This window comes from Natator depressus, chromosome 5, assembly GCF_965152275.1.
Source record: "Natator depressus isolate rNatDep1 chromosome 5, rNatDep2.hap1, whole genome shotgun sequence".
Lineage (NCBI taxonomy): Eukaryota > Metazoa > Chordata > Testudines > Cheloniidae > Natator > Natator depressus.
The window spans coordinates 80,815,572-80,839,120 of record NC_134238.1 but is presented as its reverse complement, the minus strand read 5'-3'; the positions used below and the strand labels follow the sequence as shown (position 1 = coordinate 80,839,120).

The 23,549-nt window shown below is 40.0% G+C and overlaps 1 protein-coding gene across 5 annotated transcripts in view; it reads right to left on the bottom strand.

The window, feature by feature from the left end:
- The window catches only part of CHSY3 (chondroitin sulfate synthase 3), a 279,018-nt gene extending 257,019 nt beyond the window's left edge, over nucleotides 1-21,999 (bottom strand). For 4 of the 5 annotated variants that reach the window (XR_012639586.1, XM_074953078.1, XM_074953079.1 and 1 more), the window contains exons 1-2: nucleotides 21,139-21,994; nucleotides 17,568-17,851 (exon numbers count right to left, since the gene is read on the bottom strand). Coding sequence is in view for 4 of the 5 variants with exons in the window: in XM_074953078.1 (XP_074809179.1) it covers nucleotides 17,568-17,851; nucleotides 21,139-21,844 (990 nt within the window). In the remaining variant the exon portion in view is untranslated. Of the gene's footprint in view, nucleotides 1-17,567; nucleotides 17,852-21,138 lie in introns of all 5 variants that reach the window. The other variant, XM_074953076.1, reaches the window with a different exon arrangement.
- Nucleotides 22,000-23,549: the final 1,550 nt, after the last annotated feature.

Here is a 23,549-nt window from a genome sequence, read left to right as displayed (position 1 = left end):
GATGTTAACAAACAAACAAAAACTTTATTAAACAAAGAGGAAAATAGCAATGGGGAGAATTCATAATAAATGCACTGTGGATCTAAATTTCACCCATTTAAAAAAGAAGCCAAACCTGGAAAAATATTATCTTTTATAGACAGACACAAACATGTACACCACAGTCAAGCAGGGATATATTGCTGTGTAGAGAATTCTTTGGGGAAAATCATCATCATGGCAAAAAAGTTTAACAAAGGAAGTACAGGAACTACAGTTAAAATAGTTTAAGAAACAATCTGAAACTTGCTGGGTCTCTTTGAAATTTAAGTTGCGTGGAATATCTTATACACTCAGAGCCCAGGTATTACTACTTTTTCAGTATCCTTCTCAGTCTGACTAATTTTAGGGGTTTGGGAGAGGGAAGTGTTAAGTTTTTAATGAAAGTGACTCCTTCACTGCTGTGCCTTCCTAATTGGTTGATGATGCAAGCGTTTGAGATATGGCCTCTTCTTCAGTCAGTTTTGTCCTATTGAATCGCTGCTCCACTGAATATCCACACACTGAATATTATCATACTGTGAAATTGTCTCTACATCTTGTGTCTGCTGTTAAATACAGGATTTAACGCCCTCAGTATGTGCATGTGTGTTGCCTGTGCATCTAGACCTTTAAAAATATTTGACTTTCCCCTCTGTATAAATGTACGTTTGTAAAATATACTAAATTAACACCACAAAATTAAAATCCTATTTATCTAGAGATCAGGTGCAGCACTTGCAAGACCAGGAAAACTTTCTCTACGCGGCCCAGTCAACACATCTCAACCATTTTGTAGGACTAGTTCAGCTCCAATATTCATTCAACTCTGGTTCTATCTACTGTGCCTGTCTAGCAGGAATTGGATAGAAATGATCAGATCCAACTAGTCATCAGATATTTAGGTTCACAGGTATTAAACTTAGATTCAGACCAGTGACCTAAAAAAGAAAGGTTCAGTATTCCATAACAAATGCACTGAACCACACATTCCTTTGGGTGCATTTGATATTTTTCATGTTGAATGTTACATTTAGATTGGCTATTCTGATTATTTTCATGACAAATTTGTCTTAAGACAACCGAAGTGACACAAACCCACACCTCCGTATGTAGGCACAGGGAGATAAAGTGAGGTTTCAAGATCAGAAGTCAAGAGTATTCAGAGGAGCACAAAATAGTGCTTTTTTAAAGGAAAATGAAAGTATTTAATAATCCACACCCTGGGTGGTCATATGCTTTGTAAAATAAAAAAGTTTTGAACATTCGTTAATTAAGGCAGTCTATCTTAACATGTAAAATAAGGGTTTAATCATCAGGAATTGCCAGTAAGGATGCTCACCCTTTACACTAGAACATAGTTTATGTAGAGATGGAGGCCAAACTTGAGAAACAACATTAAACAGCCTCATTTTATCAGTGGACTCTCTAGTTATTTATTTTCAGAAATTTCTCTTTCTTCTTCCTGTCAACATTGTTTTTATCAACAGTTACAAGTCATTTTAAAAATGAGCTATCTGACTGGATGGCACTTACCCAAATACACATTAAGTTTAGGCTTTATAAGATATAGAAAACAAGGTGAGGCCACATGCTTGGCTGACACTTATAAACCAAAAGCTAGTAGTGCTAAAGGACTGCTAAGGACCAACTGTTGAAATGTAGAAAATGAAAATGTCTACTGAGCTCATTTAACTGCTTTTTTCCTGCCATAATGGGCCTAAATTTATACATGATATTACAGCTTTTTCTTTACCATAATAATTATTAGTCTTTCCCAAGAAAGAAGAGAAATCACAAACCTCTAAATGTACATGCCACGGGATAACACCTGTCACGAATCAAAGTGCCACAAGATAACTCCACTGTTGATTGTTTTGATAATTCTTGTGACATTTCCTGTGTCCTTAGAAATTACAGGAAATTTTATTTCTTAAATATACAGTATTTGAATGAAAATGTACCTATAGTCCTCAAACACGTAAAAGATTATTAGTGGTTTAGACATCAAGATACATTTACAGCATAAAACACTTTCAATACTGTACTTGGGCACGAAGATACAAAACTAACTTCAATGGGAGTTCTCGCACACTCCTAGACTTTAAGGCCAGAAGGGCCATCATGATAATCTAGTCTGACCTCCTGCATATTGTAGGCCACTCCTGTTACAGACCCCTAGCCTCTGACTGAGTTACCGAAGACTTCAAATCATGGTTTAAAGACCTCAGGTTACAGAGAATTCACCAGTTACACTAATTTAAACCTGCAAGTGACCTGTGCCTCATGCTGCAGAGAAAGGCGAAAAACTACCATTGTTTCTGCCAATCTGACCCAGGGGAAAATTCCTTCCTGACCCCAAATATGGTGATCAGTTAGACCCTATTACTCAGACACCTTAGAAAGAATTCTCTGTAGTAACTCAGAGCCCTCCCCATTTCGTGTCCCATCACAAGCCATGGGAGATATTTGCTGCTGGCAGTTGCAGGTCAATTACATGCCATTGTAGGCAGTCTCATCATATCATCCCCTCCATACACTTATCAAGCGCAGTCTTGAAACCAGTTAAGTTTTTGCCCCCACTGCTCCCCTTGAAAGGATGTTCCAGAACTTCACTCCCCTAATGGTTAGAAACTTTCATCTAATTTCAAGCCTAAACTTGTTGACGACCAATTTATATCAATTTGTTCTTGTGTCCATATTAACTTAAATAACTCCTCTCCCTCCCTGGTATTTATCCCTCTGATGTATTTTTAGAGAGCCTCCTTTTGGTTAGGCTAAACAAGAAATGCACGTTGAGTCTCCTCTCATAAGGTAGGATTTCCATTCCTCAGATGACCCTAGTATCCCTTCTCTGCATCTGTTCCAGTTTGAATTCATTTTTCTTAAACAGAGGAGACCAGAACTGCAGTGTTCCAGATGAGGTCTCACCAGTGCCTTGTGTAGCCCACCCCCCACCACCAGAGGCAAGGCATATGGGGGTGTCCTGCAGGGTCACATGACACCTCTCTCCCCCCCCCCCCGATTTCTGCAAGCACCAAGCTGCCCTGCAAGGCTTGCTCTGGTTGGCATGCGAGGGGAGTGGGGGGGGCCTGTGGTTCCTCCCCATCCCCCCACCCCCACCCTTCTCCAGCACATTTTGGCTCATGGATAGCTGTGGAGGCAGCGGGACAGAGCAGCTGTTTTCCTGCACTCCAGGTTGTTGCCTCTGCAGCTGGATGCCACCTCCTGGATCTTAATGCTCGACTGTTTTTTTTTTTTTTTTTTTTAACAATGGTGAGTGCCCACGGCGGGTGGGGATGTGGGGAAGGGGGATGGGAAAGGGCAGGGGAAAATGGGGAGTGGAAGGGGGAGGGACTGGGGAAGAGAAGGGGATATAGGAATCGGCAGGGGGAAGCAGGAGCCCAGCATGTAGCGACCCCTCGGCTGCAGCAGCACGAGAGCAGTAACATCCTGGCAGCAGCCAGTGTCGGAGTGGTTGCCGGCAGTAGCCAGACCATTCCCCCCAGTATCAGCAACCCAGGTATCACTCCAGGTCGGGGGAGAGAGCCAGTGAGCCAAGGTAACTGGCTTCAGGATGCACGTGTATGCGTGCATGTATCCACACGCACTTTGCCCCAACCCCCAATACAGCCGTCAAACTACGCCTTTAAATGGCACTAACGCTTCTCTGTCTCTACTGAAAGAACCTTGCCTGAGGCATCCTAGGACTGCATTAGCCATTTTTACGGCCGCGTCACATTGGCAGCTCATGCTCATCCTGAGATCAACCAATATAACCAGGTCTTTCTTCTCCTCTGACATTTCCAACTAATAAGTCCCCAGCTTATAGCAAAAGTCCTTGCTGTTAGTCCCTAAGTTCATGACCTTACATTTTGCACTATTAAATTTCATTCCATTTCTATTATCCCGGTTTTCTAGATCCTCCAGATCTTCTTGTATGATATGCCAGTCCTCCTCTATACTGGCAATTCCTCCCAACTTTGTATCATCCGCAAAGTTTATTAGCACACTTCCACTTCTTGTACCAAGGTCATTAATAAAAATGTTAAATAAGACTGGTCCCAAGACCGACTCCTGAGGAACTCCACTAGTAACTTTCCTCCAGCCTGATAGTTCACTTTTCAGTATGATCCATTGTAGTCTCCCCTTTAACCAGGTCCTTATCCAGCTTTCAATTCTCATATTAATTCCCATCTTCTCCAATTTAACTAATAATTTCCCAGGTGAAAATGTCTTACTGACATCCACGTAGATTAGATCTACTGCAATTCTTTTGCTTAAAAAATCAGTTATCTTCTCAAAGAAGATCAGGTTGGTCTGGCATGATCGACCTTTTGTAAAGACATGTTATATTTTATCCCAATTATCTTTTACTGCTATGTCCTTAACTAGTTTCTCTTTCAAAATTACACCAGGTAGAATTTTATAGAGGAAAGGTATGAATTGCTTTGAGCGTTTGGGTATTTTTGATTGGGAGAGGGAGGTAATGAAATTTGTAGGAATGTTTGCCAGTGAGAGAAGAGTGATTTGGGTTATACAGCAAAGTGGTATGTTCTGCCTTCAGCAGCTAGTTGTGGGTACCCAAGAGGGTTGAACAAGGCTACCATGAAGCTGGACGTAGGATGCTCTAGAGAAGGTCTAGCTTATATGGAAGCTTCAGATCTTGAAGTCTTTGTCATGGTGTACAGTGAGAGATGGCAAAGTTGTTGACATAGGCTCTAAATGCAATATTTAAAATCAATTCAGGATGGAACATCTCTGGTTTTGTCTTCGGAGTCTGGGATATTGGTGGACAGTCCTTTAAAAAATTAATGATGACGCTATAGGGGAAAAAAGAGATTAATGCTGTTAAATGCTAAGTCAGTGGCTAATATTATCATCCAGTTTCATTAGGGCTAGGTGTAAAATTTTCCAAAGTATTTAACTTCAGAGCGTAAGTTTTTTTTTCTTAGAAAATGTTATGCCTGGCTCTTCGTGTTTACAATCAATGGAAGTTGAAGGCACTCAACAGCATGCTGGATCGGACCATAAATTCTCACTGAAAAGAATTTATGTTTTAATCACTAAGCACATAAACCTAAGGGGTCACACTTTTTAAAAGGTTTCAGAGTGGTAGCCGTGTTAGTCTGTATCAGCAAAAACAACGAGGAGTACTTGTGGCACCTTAGAGACTACTGATTTGTCTGCACAAATACTTAGATGCTTGGTTGAATACTACTGAAAATTTGACCCAAATTTGGCGCAAATTTGACCCAACCTGTATTTTGAACAATAAAATATAGATAGATGTAAATAGATTTTTAAGTAGTGTCGAAAAACTAACAAGGATGGAATATCTAAAAATAAACCAACCTTTAAACCCCAAGATGGTAGTGATACAAAACACTTAAGTGCCAATTGAATAATAAGCCAAAAATACCATAAAAACTACTAACTAGTAGGTTAAAACATACTTTGACAGATTCCAATAGCCATTTCCAATACTGAAATATGCAGCTTTTCAGAGGTAATGACAAATTCTACTCTTATGTGCACGTACAGAACACTCATTAAAATCAACAGGGGCCATACATGCACAACAGAGAACAAAATTTGGCTCCAAGCGTTCAGTCAACCCACTGCTTCTTAAGCAGCTAAAAGGCATAAAAAACTGGTTCTGGGCATTTATACCTCCTACAAGCTCACTGAACGTACATATTGTGCAAATAAATATCAACTAGACTAATAGGGCAAAATACTTTAGAGACACTATATACAGTTTAAATAATTTATATTATTGCAGAAACTGATGAATACGTGCCACAAAATTCAATATTTTACTATCTGCCTCATTGCCATCTATTTACCTAACACGTATAGAGTAAGAAACGTACTGAATGTTCACCAATAACGTTCCAAGAAAACATGGAAAATTTACAAGCAGAACAACATGGTACTGATAAATAGTTCCAGCTTTGTGATTTTCAATAAGGTGGAATGTCTTTTGCAATAGATATTCTAAATTCAGTGGTCTACTTACAGAATATAACATGTGTGGTTATGCTGAATGCCTGGGAAACGATCCAGAAAGAAAAGGCATCTAGTATTCAGGGGGTAGTACCTTATCTGTGCGGGAAGGTCAAACTGAACCAATTTTATTAATCTAGAATTCACTACATCTACCCATCATAAAATAAAATTTAAAAAAATAAAACTCTGTGGTTTTATCAGTCCTCTATCAGGGGAGGGAGGGGCGGCTAGGGGCAGCTAGTTTTAAAAGGAAAAGCGTGCACACGTGTTACTACTTCATAGTAGGCCTTTTTTTGTTTTAGTTTGCAGGTTTTTCCAGTTAACTATATTACAGATTTAAAACTGAGGCTATAATATGCACATCTTTCAAGAGAGATTTTCAAAAGCACAAATAGAAGTTAGATGCCTAACTCCCAGGAAATATTTTAATATTAACTCTCATCATTTTTAGTAAGGCAAATTCCAAGTAGCAGCAAATTAAATTATGTTAATTTTCAAAAACTGAAGTGTTTATAAAAAAGTGTACATTATAATGCAACAGAACTATTTTGGGCACCAAGATGAAAGAACTCAGACAGAAAAAATTGCTTACCTATGCATACAATGGTAGAAGTCAGAATTTACATAACAATAACATTAACAACAATAGCCAGAATTCTCAACAACAGGTTTCTACGATTAGATTCCTGCAGCAAAATTTTCAAAAGCACCTAAATGACTTTAAAATGTTACCCCAATTCCTTATTTAGGTGCCCAAATAACTGGCCTGAAGGTTCAGAAGCTATCACTAAAGTCAATAAACAATTTGTATTCAAGAACATCCTTGGTAGGCATTAAACAGTGATTTCATGGGCTTCAATTAGATTTCTCCTTCTGAATTCATGAATTTGAACCTCCATCCTATCTGCAGCACACATGCTTAACGGAAGAATTATTCAGATCAATGTGAGAGCCTAAATGCTTTTACTTTCCTATATGTATTACCACAATAAAGTGATTAAACCACAAATATAAGGAATATATCTGGCATATTAAACTATTGTTCTATTAGAAACTTAAGGAACCTTATTAATTAAAAAAACACACCTACTTGACCTTTTAAAAATGTACTATCGTTACAAAAAGTATAACATCTAAAATTGCTGAAACTGAAGACTGGAAAATATTTTTATTTTTGTTTATTCTGTGCATTATACATCACTTTGTATAATCACTTTCACTCTTTCACTATAGTCAGCCTCCTGTGCTTATGTGCAGATCCCCCGACACAACAAGAGGAGAGAGAAAGATTATTTTAAAAATAAGAAAATGGTGTAAAAATTCAGGATGATGAATCAGAGGTATAATAATATCTTGAACTACCTTTAAAATAATTTTGTTTTTTATTTAGTTTAAATAGTTAAATTTAAGGAGCACAGTTAAGTAGAGCTGCAAGAGTGAAGCCAGAAGCTAAATTCATAAGCTCTGTCGGAGAGGAAATGCAAGAAACCTTAGGAGCTCCAAAGGAGCTTGGCAGCATCGGCTATGCATGTGCTATAAAAACGTGCATTTGGCCCATGCATGCTACATAAAACATACATGGCCTCTGAGTTTTAAGAAACACACTTGTCCCCCATACAGAGTTTATGGAGCATACATTGGGTCTGCATGCCTCATGAAGTACCCAGAAATTACTACTGAAACAATTATCCTCCAACCCCTCTAAAACTAGAAAAAGGCACCACCTCTTGTGAATTACAATATATTAATATTTGAAGACCATGGTTTTCAAAAGCAAATTTTCTTTTTGTGGGGGAAGAGGTAGTACCCATAGAGTCACATAAGGGACCAGCAGAAGACTAGATCATACAGATTGACCTCCTGTATGGCACAGGCCACTAACACCACCCAGCACGGACACACTAAACTCACCAACCCACAACGAGACCAGCGCATTACAACCCACAGGAGAGCAGACTATTATGTGCCAAAGGGAGAGATAGGGGAGACCGAGGTGTACCAATGCTTGAGGCCCCCTGAAACAGCCAGGAAATGAATAAATGAGATATACCCAGATAATCCAGACAAATAACCCACACCCACACATTGCCGAGGAAAGCAAAAAACCCCAAGCCTGCCAATCTTATCTATCGGAAAATTCCTTCCCACCCCACATATGGTGATCAGTTAGACCCCAAGCATGTGAACAAGAACCAGCGAGCCAAGCACCTACAGAGAGAATGCTTGGTGTCACCTCAGAGCCATGGCCCACCCTGCCCAATGTCCCATCTCCTGCCATGGCCAAACCTGATGCTTCAGAGGAAGGAGATTTTAAAAAACCTCCCAGAATATATTGGGGGAAAACACCCCCTCCTGATCCCTGCCAGTGGCTGGCTGAAAACCTGAAGCATGAATATTTAGAAACAGAAGATGTAAACCAGAAATGAGCCCCAAGTCTTTTGAGCCCTGCCCCCTACCATCACAAGTAACCACATCATATAAATGCACTAATAAATTTGTTCTGCTCTCTTTATTTGCCCCACAACTCCTATTGGAGTTCTAATTCCCTTCTAATTTCCAGCCTGAATTTGTTCATGGCCAGTTAATATCCATTTATTCTTATGCCAACACCATCTTTGAGCTTAAATAACTCTTCTTGACCCGCCCCAACATGTATTTAGAGAGAACAATCATATCCCACCTCAGCCTTCTTTTTACTAGACTAAGCAAGCCAAGTTCTTCCAGCCTCCTCTCATAAAACGGGTCCTCCTTTCCCTATCATCCTAGTAGCTCTTCTCTGCACCTGTTCCACTTTAAATCAATCTTTTCTCAACCTAGATACCTAATCTCTTTTTTTGTTTTAAAAAACAGGATTCTGAGAAAGTGTTGAGGCCACTTAAAAAAATCTCAAGTTGGCCTCCAAAACCTGAGGTAATCAAACTCAGAAGTTTCTTTTGTAAATATTGGCCTAAAATTTCTAAATCAAATTATTTGATTTATCATAGACCAAAAAAGTTTAAGAAAAATGTCAGATGTGTGCCAATTTTTGCACCACAATATTTTAAATGCCTGACCAAGTTGGCCTCAAACATTCTAAACATTATATTTTATAGAATAAGGCTGTTAAATTAATTACAGATTAGTTTCAGTCTAGTAAAGTTAAGGATAAAACCACCCATGGTTATTATAAAAGAAGGCTAGCTGTACTTAACTATGGAGAATGGCTATTTTCTCCATAATACTTAATGCACAAGTGACATTTCTTAATAAAATTGCTAACTGGGCTCCATTTTTCTAGCCATATTTAAAAGGCAAAATTACATATGGATTAAATCAGCAAAATGTTAGTGGTTAAAAGAACAAGTTTTTCCCTTCTAGATTTACTCCCCTGCCACTGAGTCATCTGAAATAATAGATTTTAGTTGTTAAGAAGTTCTGGGTTAAAAGACTGTTGTCTACGTTATCTATTTTATTAGAAAAATACATATTTTTAAAGATATCCTAAACAAAATGGGCCAAGATTTCCCCGGCATAATACCACTGAAGCCACAGATGTTACACTAGGCCCAATAACTTACATGGTTTGGAACATTTACCAGTCACTTACTAGCCAGAAGACTAAATCTAATAAACAGAAGACATTAGTGAGCATTGGTCAGCTGTAATAAACGTCCCTAAAGTAGAACTGATTATTGGGTGAATCAATATATTTTTAGAACACTATCACATGAACTGCCTATACCAGCAGTGATCTGCTATACATATGTACAATACTAGCTCTAGAATGGGTAGAGTATTGCTTTGGAAAGATAACCACAAACTAGAGAAAGCACCAGGACCTGGAATGACCCAGTCCTTCGACCACTCAATAGATGTTTCTCTCTACTTTTAGAGCATTCCCAGGACCCACACACAAGGACGGGGAAGGACCTTTGATAGCTCATTCCTCTAGGATGAATAATGGGCTATATCCTGCTCTCTTTTCCATGGTTATAATAGAGCAGAATATAGCCCAATGTATTTTTCTGCTTTTCTAAATTTGAACAGTTACAGCTGAAATAATGCTTAAAGAGTTAATGTTGGTCTCAAAATATCTTGTCTTCCATGTATATATATTTAGGTCTGATTGTTTATAGCTGCCAGTTGCTTTCTTAATGAACATTTCACTGTTGCGACATAACCTGTTTTGCTGACCTTGTCAAAGGATGGGGTGGGGGGAAGAAGGGAGAGAGAAAGCCCAAGAGCACAGACTTAAGTCACAATAAGAGGAGACAAGTAGGAAAACAGATCAAAGAGTACTTTGTTAACTGGATAACAATGTAAAAAGCAACACTGAAAAGTCAAGTCTAAACAATGAATACAATTTGAAGAATTGTTGCATACATTAAAAGCAACTTATACAATTTTATATACATTTTCATCTGCAGCAAACAACTCACCTTGTAGGAAAATTCAGGCAACATAGTTTCACAAAACTATTTGTCTGGATGACTTATGCTTCAAGGACAGTCAGAACTGTATTTGCAGAATTATGGAGGAGAAATAAAACGAAGCGTATAAAGTGTGTGAAAAATAAATCCAACTGCTAAATCCTTGGGGAATGTAAAGTTTTGTGAACAATGAAGATAATTGTGGTAGTGAATTGAAACCTTAGTGTATTTATGTTTAGTGATGTTTTTTATTGACAGTGACTTCAAGATAAAGAGAAGATTGTGTAGGAAAGGTTAGAGAGAATCCAAGAGACAAATGAAATATTAAGGAACGCATGCTAAGCGCTGAAACAGTGCTTCCCCACCTCCAACCCCAAAATTCCCTTTCTGCAAGACTGTTCATGGAAGCCAAGCCTCTTCCATGTTATATAGCATGACATGTATTGTGAAGAGGGACCTCATAACAGATTTTAAATCAAATCCAATAGGAAGTACAGTAGTCTTATGTCACAGTAACCTTAAGAGCATCCTAGAGAGTACTGTGTTTTTTAAACACACGCTTATCTAGTTTTCTTTAATGGCATCATTGTAATTGTACTATAATGGACATGACAGTTTATAATGATCTTTTCAAGGGCTTGTACATTTCTGGCAAAATTTCACCTTTGAGCAGAGAATAAAGATGAGAAATTTGAAGTGAAAAAATGAATGTGGAGATGAAAATAGGCCATCTGAACACTAAAAAAAGAAAATTGTTTTTCCATCAAATATATTTTTTTCAGATGCTTATTCTGATGTTTTGATAAATATAAGCCATTTCTCAGTTAAAACTGAAAGTGTATTCATATCTGAAGAAATGTCTTCAAATAAAGTCAAGTTATAAAAACATTAAAGTAGGAGAGAAGAGATGCACACTGTGCATCTTTTTAACACTCTATGAAGGTGCAATGCTCTGCATGAATGAGTGTTTATCTCTAGGAGTAAATCTTACTGAAATAAATGTATCCAAGTTCATTTAGCTTATTAGACATCGAAATACGCTCGCATGGATTCCTCTTCCTTTGTCATTCTCTTCTACATATCAGCATACACAAGGGAAAAACTAAGTTAGAATTCCCACATCTATGAAATCATGAAAGAAACAAGGCATTTTTCCCTCCAGAAAGGAGCAGTTAGTAGTCCTGTGGAGCAGATAGGACATCCTGTTTGAAAAAAACCCCAAAATCCATAAGAAATCCAAACCCTAACCCCACAGAACTATGGGGATCTGTACAGAATGCCTGCCCCAGCAGCACAACTGGCTCTGTGGTCACATCACCATTGTTAATGGTCTGCAGATGTGTATGATCCTATGTATATACCCCCAACCCATCCCACCCTATAGCCACAAAGAAGAGGCATAAAACATAAATTAGAAGTTAAAGATGCAAATTTGATAGGAAAACCTCAGGGTATTTTAAGAGGGGAAGAGGTCCACTTATAAGGGTCCTAAAGTTTTATATAAGTGCTGAGAGATCAATCCACTTTCAAGGTGCACTTCCTGAAATGTGCAATTTTTATTTGATTGGGTGCTTGCATGTAATACACTTCTTCTACTTTTTTAAAAATAATAGAAGAAGGAACAAAACCCATTTGTGTAATATTATGACCAACAGAATCTTGAATGTTGTGGGTTTAGTTTTAATTACAGTTCCTATTATTAGTATAATTCAGCATGCTTACAATACCATAAATTACAGTACATCTTTTTCAGAAGGCAACAAGAAGCAGGCTATTAAATGGTCTCAGCCTGTAACTATTTTTCAACAACATACTGGAACATGTTCATAGAATCATATAAAACTGATGGTAAAATGTGCAGGGAGGTATTAGAATTGTGCATTTAGATGTGTAGAAAAAGAAAAAACTCTCAAGCCACATACAATGTATGTAGTCTAGTCCATATTACACATGCTGTAAAAATTACAATATGTAAATTCAAAAGATCAAAGTACATGCACCACATTTCACTTAGTTTCAAGCACGTGCCTTCTCTTGCACTGAAGAAAAAATGTAAAATCATATGCAAACTAAATAAACCAAAAGCCTAAGGTATGCCTTGAATGCCCCAAGTCAACTTGGTAAGACGGGTCTTTGACTTAATATATCTTTCCATCTTTCCTGCTTATCTTTTTTCATTTCTGGAAACACACTCCTTATCTCGATTGCCATCTCCTGCTCAATTTGATACCCAGTATTCACAATAATGTCCAATTCCTGATGCGGGTGATGTATGCAGATAGTTAAATCCTGCATTTTATTTTCCTGTTTGATAATCTTAACTATTTTCTATTTTATACCCAGGGGCTACAAAACTTTTAAAAAATGTTTACAAAATCAGCATTATAGTTTTAAAAAAGAAGTCATGGCAAACAAATTATTCAATACAGGCTTCCACAGTCAAGTCCCTTTAAAATGGTAAAAAACAAAACAAAAAATAAACAATACTGTAATATTTTATACTCTATAGAATATAAAAGTTTATAAAACTATGCATCACTAACAACACAGCTAATCTCATTAAAAATAAAATTGAAATTTCTAGACTTACTGGGTTACAAAGAAAAGCTTGAAAACATGAACCCTGAAAGTCTCAAAAACAAAACAAAACAAAATCACCAGAAAAATCACAAGACAATCACAAGTTTTTCAAAAGCTCATGATTTTTTGGGAACAAGAGCTGGCAATACTGCATTAAATACATAGAGAGAGGATTTACCTTAACCAGATAGGTCAGGTCCATTACATATCAAATGGTGTGACGTCACCAAAAATTTGAATATTGAATCATCATGGCATTTGTCTACACTGAAAAAGTGAGCAATGTTTTAAAATACGTTAACAGGTTTTTAAAACGTCAGTTTGCACATAGAATGAGGAGTACTTTTACAGACTAACACGGCTACCACTCTGAAACCTGTCAGTTTGCACATAGTGTAGACAAAAGGTATTAGCTGGCAGAGGTTAAATCTATACAGAGCAGAAGCAGAAAACACACAGATGTGTTGTCACGCTTACCCATTTTACTTTTGTCACTCAGCACACAGTTCTGATGTTTAACCTTCAAGATGTGCTCTGTATAACGCTGACTTTTCTGAAGGTAATCTTCATGTATGACTTAAAAAGCACACAGAAAAAAACAGCAACTGAGAAAATAAGGCTACAGTATAGAGAACTATGATCACCTGTTTCTCTGAAAGCTAAGTATATAATCTGTAAAAAGTACTGTTCCATGTCTGCACAAAGAACTTACAGTTCAGACTCACCCCCAAGAAATGCAATAGTGGGCCTGATTCTGCTCTTGCTTACACCAGTTTCAATCCATTAATTACAGTGGAGATAATCCTGATTTACACTGTTTTATGTTGCTGCAGAATAAGGCCCAACAGAAGTGTGGAAGTTCATAAAGAAGGATGAAACTTTGCCCTGAAGTCACTCTGTTGTGTCCAGGTATTGCAACCCACCTGGACTCAACATCTGCCTACATAAGGAGTACAGGACTGGGCCCAGGAGTTGCATGCATTTACCTGAGGGGAAAAAATTGACCTTAAGTATGTGAAGTAGCTTGCTGTGCTAAGAAAATCATAAAGGAGTACGCCATCACATTTTATTACTACAACAAAAAAAGATTCAATCCACTGGGGTGAAAAAATCACCACACAGGCCAGTCTAATTTAACTACTTTCAACAGCTGTATCAATAGAGGTACATTATTAAAGCCTGTACCTTGAAGAAACTACTACATAATAAAGAAGATGTGAAACTGTTTCAAAGCACGTACGTAACCTAAGGATCCTTAGGTTTGTCAGAATATCTAGGGCTTTGCTGAAACTGGAACATTATGTCTCCAGTTATACTTCATGGCAAAGCTGGAGAGAAGTAAAATCCTAGAAGACCCATTCACGCAGCCATTGTAAAATGTGTTACCAGTAGATCTTAAATGCTTCAATAAAATCATTTTTCATAAAATTTAAAATATATATTTTGTCCAATGTGACTTAAAAATATGTTGCAGATCTATTCTTTTCTCTTTTTCCACCTTAAAATCCCATCCTACTTCCTAGCACATCTAAATGGATTAATAGAAAATATATGCATTTCTCATGTCTAAAAATAACTTCACTTTAGTTTGCTATGAAAATTTTTTATTCATTTCACTTTTTCTTTATACTTAACTTTAATATTTAATAATTCAGAACTAATGTATTGTTGAAAAAGTTTGTTTCATCATATTTGTATTTTAGAACTCTTTGTACGTGAAGTGACAACATTCCTCAATACTAGGACACTTTTCAAAATCACCATTTAATATTATAATATCAAACATTTACTTTTCATTTTTTCTTTATTTAATATGTATATGGCAGTGGCTCCCAAAGGTCCCAGTCAGAATTTGGGATCCTATTATTCTAGGTGCTGCATAAACACATGAACCTATCTCCAAAAAAGCAGACAGTTTAAGGCCACAATCCTGCCTTGAGCCCCAAGCAGATGGACCTCTCTGCTCGTATGGAGCTCAGTGCAGAATTTGATTACCAGTTATCTTGGGGGGGACTCAACCAAGACAACAAAGGAGAATGGGTGAAATGGAACCACAGTTGTTGGATCATATTAAAGAAGTTCTGTATTAAAATCACAAATGAGTTTGATTCCCCATAGTTTAAATTCCAGGGTATTACTAATTAAGAGGTCTCTTGGGTTTTGGTACTGTTTCTCTCCCTCTATGTGTGAAACTTGCAAGCTGCTAATTGTGTTAGTACATTCTAAGACAGAGTCTGTTCTCAAAGCAATTCACAGAGAGAGACACTCAAAACAATACTCTAACAACAGAAACAGCACCCAGAAACTCCCCGCCCTTTTGTTGTATTAACAATTGTGATTAAAATAGAGATAGAGGATGTATGTGGATGGATGCTTGGTGTGGATAATAACTCAATGATTAAGCAGGTACCAGCCTAAGAATCCAGTGTCCATCGGCTGAAGAAGGCGTGAAGTGCAAATAACCAGAGGACCCCCGGAGGGCAGACTGGAATCCACCCAACAGCCTCAAGAATGGGAGAACCAAAGAACAAGATAACATCTTGGAGCCGTCAGGAATGTGCTATCTGCTGATTGATTCAGCAACAGCATGATGAAGCAATTCCCATAGACTGGCATAGGAAGAAATTCCTATAAAAATAGACTCTAAAAAGTGAGAACTTTGGGGTCTGATTCTGCAAACCAACTTCCAGGAGCATCAGATGTCAGAAGGCCCTGCTCCCTCCTCATGTCCAGGCCACCTGGCCAGTGGCGTGTGTGTGTGTGTGTGTATGAATGACTGTGTGAATAAATATGAGATTGAATGGAATGTTATAGCTGTAACTAACTGCTTACTGTGATAACAACCTTGCAGAACCTGTGTGTGTGTGTGTGTGTGTGTGTATGAATGACTGTGTGAATAAATATGAGATTGAATGGAATGTTATAGCTGTAACTAACTGCTTACTATGATTCTTTCTGTATTCACAATAAATTTGGTATTTTGCCTTTTTCCCTTTAATAAGATCCTGCTGGTTTTTATTTTATGGGTATAACACAGTCTCCCAAAATGGCACTGTTAGGACTGAGGGACCATCCTGCATTCTGTTATGCATGGATAGACTCCCTGCAGACTTCAATAGAGCTTTGTGTGGGAGTAGCCCAAATAGATTAGAATGTAGGCTCTGGATCTAAACTTAGTAATTTGATTCAAATAGTGATTAGAGAATCCTAGTCAAAGTTTTATGTCCATCTGCATGATGCACACCATTATTTCATTATTTTTAAGCAATTTTTCTATGCCACTAGTGTATTTTATCCACTGTAACACAAAATGTTCTCAAAATAAATCTTCAAAACAAACAAAATAATGTGGTTAAGTACAAGACTCCCATCACCTGCAAGCAATATTTTACTAAGCAGAGATTTTTAACCATTAAAGAAATAATGTCATTCACCTATTTAAATCCAATGTAGCTTTCCAAAGCCATTTTAAAAAAGACCACCAAATTTAGCTGAAGCTTTCTGAAAAATAACAACACACAAAACCAATTACTTTACTGCCTTTTTGTCTTTAATGGCACTCTTTCACTAGCCTCCTGAAATTATTTTTTCCTGTTTAATGAGATAGTGCCACAATGGCAAGCATACATTAATACTAAAGAACCAGTCAAAATAGCTTAAATCATATTCACCGTATCAGCTATGACTCCTGTCCACGTACCCCGAGTATATATTTTTATCTACAAGCATAATCTTACACCTAATTATAGCCTCCCTAGTAAAACAGCTGTAGAGGTTGATTTAGTTTCGTAAAATATAATATCCGCATTGCAACCAAAATTTTAGTAGCCTAATACATACCTTCTTTTCTTAAAAACTTGACTGTATATTAGAGGAATTTATGTGCTCCTTGAATATGTATGACTTCTATAATTTGTTATGCTGCCTGTATCTATTGGTGTGATATATTCTTCATCAAACACCATTTCATTAGACTCTAGAATAAAGTAATCATACCACTTTTGCTTTCTCACATAGCAAACAATTCTTTATTAGAAGTACATCTGAACCATTAGGAAAATAGTAAATGCTACTATACTCTGAACACCACAATAACATTGCTGAAGAACTCATAGAAGGATATAATCTGTTGACTGATTGTACAGGACAAAGACATTATGTGCAATCAGAAAAACAGTGATCTAAATGTTAATATGTATGTTTATACAAATTGCAATTTATATAACAAATGCATATAAACCCTTAAGCTAGTATTATAATAAGCCATGATATATATATAACATTTATGATACAGCTTCTTACTGATATGACCTCACTCAGGCACCTGAAAACAACTTGTATTTATGGGCAGAAATAAATAAACCAAAATATTTTTCAGTGATGAGGCTCTGTGAATGTATTTTTCATCTTTTTATGATCAGTAATTTACATCCTGATATATGTGCACTTAAAAATAGTAAAGGGGGGAAAATCAGAGATACATTTACTTACGTTCTCATATAGAAAGCTGTATATTAAAGCCATCATGACTTATCCATTACTTCTTACCTCATACGACCAAACGCACTGGGTTCCACCAAACCGTCGGACGCATCTTCCCACTTCCACATCCTCATGTGTGGTGTACATTTCTCGAAGACATTCACTTATATGTGGCACCATTCTCCTAAGAACTTCTCGACTGAAGATCATTCCTGGTCCTCCCATGCAGAAATTTTCTCCAGGCTCAAGCCCCAGTTTTCCAAGTTCTTCAATATTTCCCAGACCAGTTTGCCCCAAATAGAGAGGTTTACTGCTGTTCAGTGACCTAAGGAATTCCTCCAATTTTTCCCCTAGGAAGAGAAAAGGTGAGCATTATCTCTTCAGCTCTTGTAACAGTCATCTAGTTTTCTGCATCTCAACCATTCTTTAAATGTAAGAAGCACCTTTGTCATAATTTTCTATAATAGTCTAATGTAGTTTCCTGTGTTCCAATGCACACTTAAAAAGAAAAAAAAAATCACACCCAACCGATCTTCCTGTTCTGACATAAGTTTTAAGGTATTTTACATCAGCAAAACCATTAGTGTAGACACATTTATACCAGCAAAAAAGTACTTTTGCTGGTATAGTTCCTTTCATTTGGATAACTGCTACAAGCTATGTGGGGAAAAAAACATTATTTTGCCAGTATAAAATGTATCTTGCATTAGGATGGTTTGCCAGTACAGCTGTACTGGAACTCCATTTCCAGTATAAGTTCTCTATAAAAATAAGGAGAAGTATATACAAGTCATAATTAGACCTGACATCCTAGTAAACTTACATGGACAAAATCTGCATTGATATATTACCCCAAATGGAGAATATCATGCCAGAAACAAATATAATGGGATTAATTAAAAAAAATACAACTGATGTATTAATTTAAACCTGTTTTTTGTCAAATATTCTTTCATATTCCCCCAAAGTCTATACCAGAGTTCAGTCACTTGTCCAGATGTTTCCAATGATGCAAAGCATTACAGCAAAAGATAACTTGATATCAATTTCTCCTTCTGAGAACATTTTCTTAAAGTTTAAATTTGGTGTATAAATTTAGCCTTGCAGCAATTTAAAAAAATTGGTTGCTTCCAAGTTACAGATGAGTACAAAAGAAGAGTGGCAGTTTTTCTTTCTGTACTACTTCTATACTGTAAAATGTGTGTGTGTATATATATGAATATGAATTATGAAATGTAGCAAGCAAGTTAGTCCATAAAGTCATTTAAAAAAAAATAAAGTGACAAAATTAAATAGGTAGAAAATCATCTCCTTCATTAGCAAAATTGCTACATTCCATAACATCTTTAATAGGCACTCCAAATTTAGCCCTCATGCTAATAATATACATAATCCATTGATGGTGAGAAAATTTTGCTTATCAGAACACAACCATTTTGCCTTAAGCAGCAGCAAACATTGTAAGGCAGCATGTATCTGAAGGCCATTTTCCAATGGTACTAAAAACTTAAAGAGAAAGCATGCTGCAAAAGCTTTTCAGAGATACACTGCAAAGCATGACAATGGCTTGGCAAGGAACCTTCGCAACATTAATGGACAAAAATAATAAAGGAAAATCCTGGATTCAAAGGATGTATGGAACAACAAAAAGGAATTACTGGTATTTTATCAAAAATATCTCTATGTTAAAAATGCAGCAAAAGATACATTACAGTTGCATTTCATTTAAAAAAGTTAAGTCTAATGAAAATTACTTTTGCCAGATCTAAATTCAGTCATTAACTCATACTGCTGTGCCCAAGTAGGATGGGTGTCTGAGTTGTAATACTACCCGTATTGTGAGCAGCAACAGTTGTATACAGAGGAGTAAGATGAGGACGGACTGCCACCCTTAGGCTGCATAGCTGAGCTATGTGGGAAGCTTTAAACACACAACAGTGAAAAGCATAACTGAATTCCCACCACCTTGGTCTTAATCTCTTCCCTAAAGTTCATCTTAAATTCTGCATCTGGTGAAACCTGGCAGATTTCTTTCCTTTGACCAAAGTAAGTGGCCAGACTGCAGTAAAGTATCCTCTTTAAGTCAGCCAACCTAGAGGCACATCATTAAAATAATAAATATTTGGTTCAAACAGTGAGGCATTTGGTTGATCCTTAAGTATAATTTCCAGAACATCATCTTCACCGCCCTTAATGCATTCAAGAATATTGATTTTTCACCGAAAAAGCCTTGGTTCCTGAATATTAATATCACTAAAAGCTTTGCGGCCCACCAACTGCCTTCACTATGCAACTTGATTACAGTTCCAGCTACTGTGCCTTGTATAATATACATCACTTGGAAACCACCCCAGTACACGCACATGGAACAGAGAAGCGAGGTTAACCCCACAACACCTTGGAGAGCAGACACACATCGAAGTTTCTCTGGATGCGAACCAACACACCCTTTGGAGGTATAAGGTATAAGGGAAATGGAACACTTTTAAAAGCCTCTGAGACTGGACAGTTCATCCTCATTTATTACAAAAGACAGATGTATGTTCCCCGCTACTCAGTGGCAGAAGCAACTTACTATATTAGCAAGCAAGTATGTTAGGACTAAAAAGTATCCTCATTCCTTAACCGTAAGCGTCCTCTGGGATAACAGTGCGTTAGCATATCTCAGATCTGAGGATTACTACTGACTTCTATGAGTAGTGAACAGCTACTAGCATCTTGAAGGAATCAGTATTTAAAGATAATACGTAAATTCATACACAATATTACAGTCTGCTACAAATAAAAGTAATTGCATTCAGTTGCTATTGTCCTGGCTTTCGGGGGCGAAAAGGGAAGAGACAAATTGGAGTGAAGGAGAAAAAGCAACACTAATCCCTCAAATAATCACGATCTCTGAACTACCCTTGGGATAACATCGAAGAGCTCCTTTAAAAGATTATTGAGGGTTCCAGGCGAAAACCCTGCATTATACATTCATTTCTCAAGCCCGGGCGAAAGCGAGAGTGGAGACCTCATCTCCAACACACCCGCAAAACTGAAGTCTCTCGGTCACCTGTACTGGCAATTCTGTTTCCAGCTATAAATCCCTGCTGAAGCGTTGGGACTAAGAGACAAAAAATGGAGATTTAGCTTTTAGCGATCGCTGACAGGGCTCAGCCAAGCGCTGGCTACATTTTTCAAAACTACCCAGAGAAAGACAGAGACACAGGTGGTGTGTGTTTGTCAACCCAGTGGGGACGCGCCGAAGAGCAAGAGTCAGACCTGCTGCCAGATCTCGCTCTTTTTGCGGGGATTAGCACAGAATGAAGGACGCTCACCTACTAGGGTTAGTTTTAAGGGAGTTTTTAAAAGGTTTGAGCGGTTACTTATGTACGTTTCAATAAGATAGTTAAAGTTTCCCGCATTTATGGGACTCTCACTTATACAGATGGTCCCGGTTTGGCGGCTCTGGAAAGTGGGGGAGAAGAGGGGATAGAAACGGGTTTTAGTTATTGCTTTTGACGATCCACGTGGCATGTTATTGCCCCTGATGGGACTCTCCCCCCACATCCAGCCGGTCCCGGTTTGGCAGCTCTGGGAAGTGCCCCGGGAGGGGGTGAGCTTTTGGGGACGGGTGTTGGGTGCCCAGCATCACCTTTGATGTAGACATCGTCGTCCGCCCGCATGAACCACTCGTACTTGTCCAGATAGTGGTCGTGCATGTACTTGATCATCATGAAGGATTTCTTCTGGGGCGGGTAGGAGTCGTCCACCCCGGGCAGGGCGACGACCGGCAGCGGCGGCAGCCCGGGCCCGGCGAGCGGGGCGGTGGAGCCCTGGCTGGAGAAGAACTCCACCCTGCCGGGGATGAAGCGCGCCCAGGTCCGCTGCGCCGCCACCGCCCGGCTGCCCAGGTACTTCTGGGCCGTCATCACCCCCACGTAGAGGAAGTTGCGGGGCTTGGCACAGCCCGCGGGACCCCCCCAGTCCCCGCTCCCGTTGTGGCTGCTCCGGTGCCTGCCGCTCCGCTTCTCCCCGGCTTCCTCCTCCTCCTCCGGCTCCCCTTCCCCGCCGGGCGCGGCTGCAGGGCTGGGGACGGTGCCCTCCTCCGCCTGCGGCTGCAGCTCCCAAGGGCTGCTCCTGAAGCCGGTGCCCCCCAGCACGGCCGCCGCCGCCACCGCCTCCTGCTGCGCCCGGGCGCCCCCCGCCGCGCGGCCGTAGTAGGAGCAAAGGCTGGAGGCGCGTCTCTTCCTCTCGCTCATCTCGGCCACTCTGGGGGCGATGAGCCAGGAGGCGGCGGTGAAGCCCAGCACCAGCCCCAGCACCACGCTCAGCCAGGCTCTGCGGGACCGCGCTGCCATGGTGCGGGCGGGCGCGCGGGGCGGCTCCGGGGAGGGAGGGTCCCGCACACGAGCTGCGGGGCGAGGAGGCTGCTGCCGGGGTCCCCGTGCCGAGTTAGTGCCTGGCGGCCCGGCCCCGGCGCCTCCTCCCGCTCCGACGGCGGCTGCTGGCGTCTGTTGCTCGGAGCCAAACTTCTCCCGGCGGCGGCGGCAGCGAGAAGCCGGGCGGCGGCGGCCCCTCCACTGCTGGCACCTTGTCACCGCCGCGGTTGGTCCCTCCCCGCCCCTCCCACCGCTCAGCCTCCTCCACGCGGCGGCGGCGGCGGCCCCAGCTCGCCGCTCATCCCACTCCCGCGGCGGCCGCCGAGCGCCACACCCAGGAGGGAGCCGCCGCCGCCTGGACCCCGGGCAGGGCGAGTCCCCGCCGCAGCTGCTTCTCCGGAAGGAAACGATTTTTTTACGGGCCGCCTCCTTTCTCCAGATCTTCCTCCCCGTCCTCCTCCTGCTGCGCTCCCTGCCCGGCCCAGGGTCGTGCCCCCCTTTCGGTTCCCCTTTCCCCACTCGCTGCCTCTGGCGCTCCGTCCTTCCTCCAACTCCTAACACGGGCGAGGGACCTTGCACAGAAGCTCCCGCGTCCTTCCTCCCAGCTCCAGCCTGGGCTCATCCTGGTGCCCTGGCCCAGCCGCGCTACCCTGCTGCAGCGCAGCAGCGGCGGGATCGGGGTGGGGTGGAGGGGTCAGGAAAGTCCTCAAGCATCAGGCTGGGCTAGACTAGCAGCCACGCCGTCCCTCCAAGTCCTGGGAGCATCGGGCAGCTTAACGCTAGTGAGGGAAAGGCCCCTTCCAACAGCAGCTGCTGTCCAATCATGTGTGGACGTATTGGAGGCCGGGGGGCCTTAACACTGCACCCACACCTTTACTCATCCCCCACCGCTATAACGGGGAGAGCGGTAGAGCGGTATTGCGTCACCAGCACTCACACGTTTTCTTTAGCTGAAAGAGGGCACAGGACTCTGCAAAAAGAGAGGATTGCCCGGTTTTCCCTTCAAAAGGATAATTACTAAAGGCAACGTAGTGATATATTTTGTGAGGGAGGCTGTGGAAACTTCAGTCCTCCACCCCATCTGTTCCTTGGCTTTGAACATTTAATAACTTTCAAGCCAGGAAATGTATTCCTCTCCTCCTCCGTGGCTGTTTATTATACATCAGATGTAAAGAAGGCAAGACTGAGTGACATTGAGGTGGGGAGGAGAGAAGGCTGGTAGAGCCAGATAAAAGCAATGGAAGACTGGGGAAAAGAAGATATTTTATAGAACGGTTTTTTTTTTCCAAAAATGGTAATTTTCTCACATTATTCTCAGCTCGAAGAATGAAACTCCTTTTCCATTTCTGTTTTTGACGAAAGTCAGTACAGATATTTTACCTCTTCATTGTAGAATATGTAAGCCTTATTCCCAAAGTGTACTTTGCATACTTAATAAAAGAACCCACTCTGCATAGTCATTATCCACAGAGAGGTTACTTCCAAAGTAACTTTTGTTCTCAGACTGTACTGTTTCCACAGAGCTATAGCATAGAAGCTTATCAATGTTTTTTAGAAGTGACGTTTCTTAGGATCAAGAGATATCCATGGGCTCTAACATGCCACCCTTTGTTAGCCATCTCTAAGAAGATAAGAATGGTCTGACCCACTATGGCCACAGGTCCATCTAGCCCAATATCCTGTC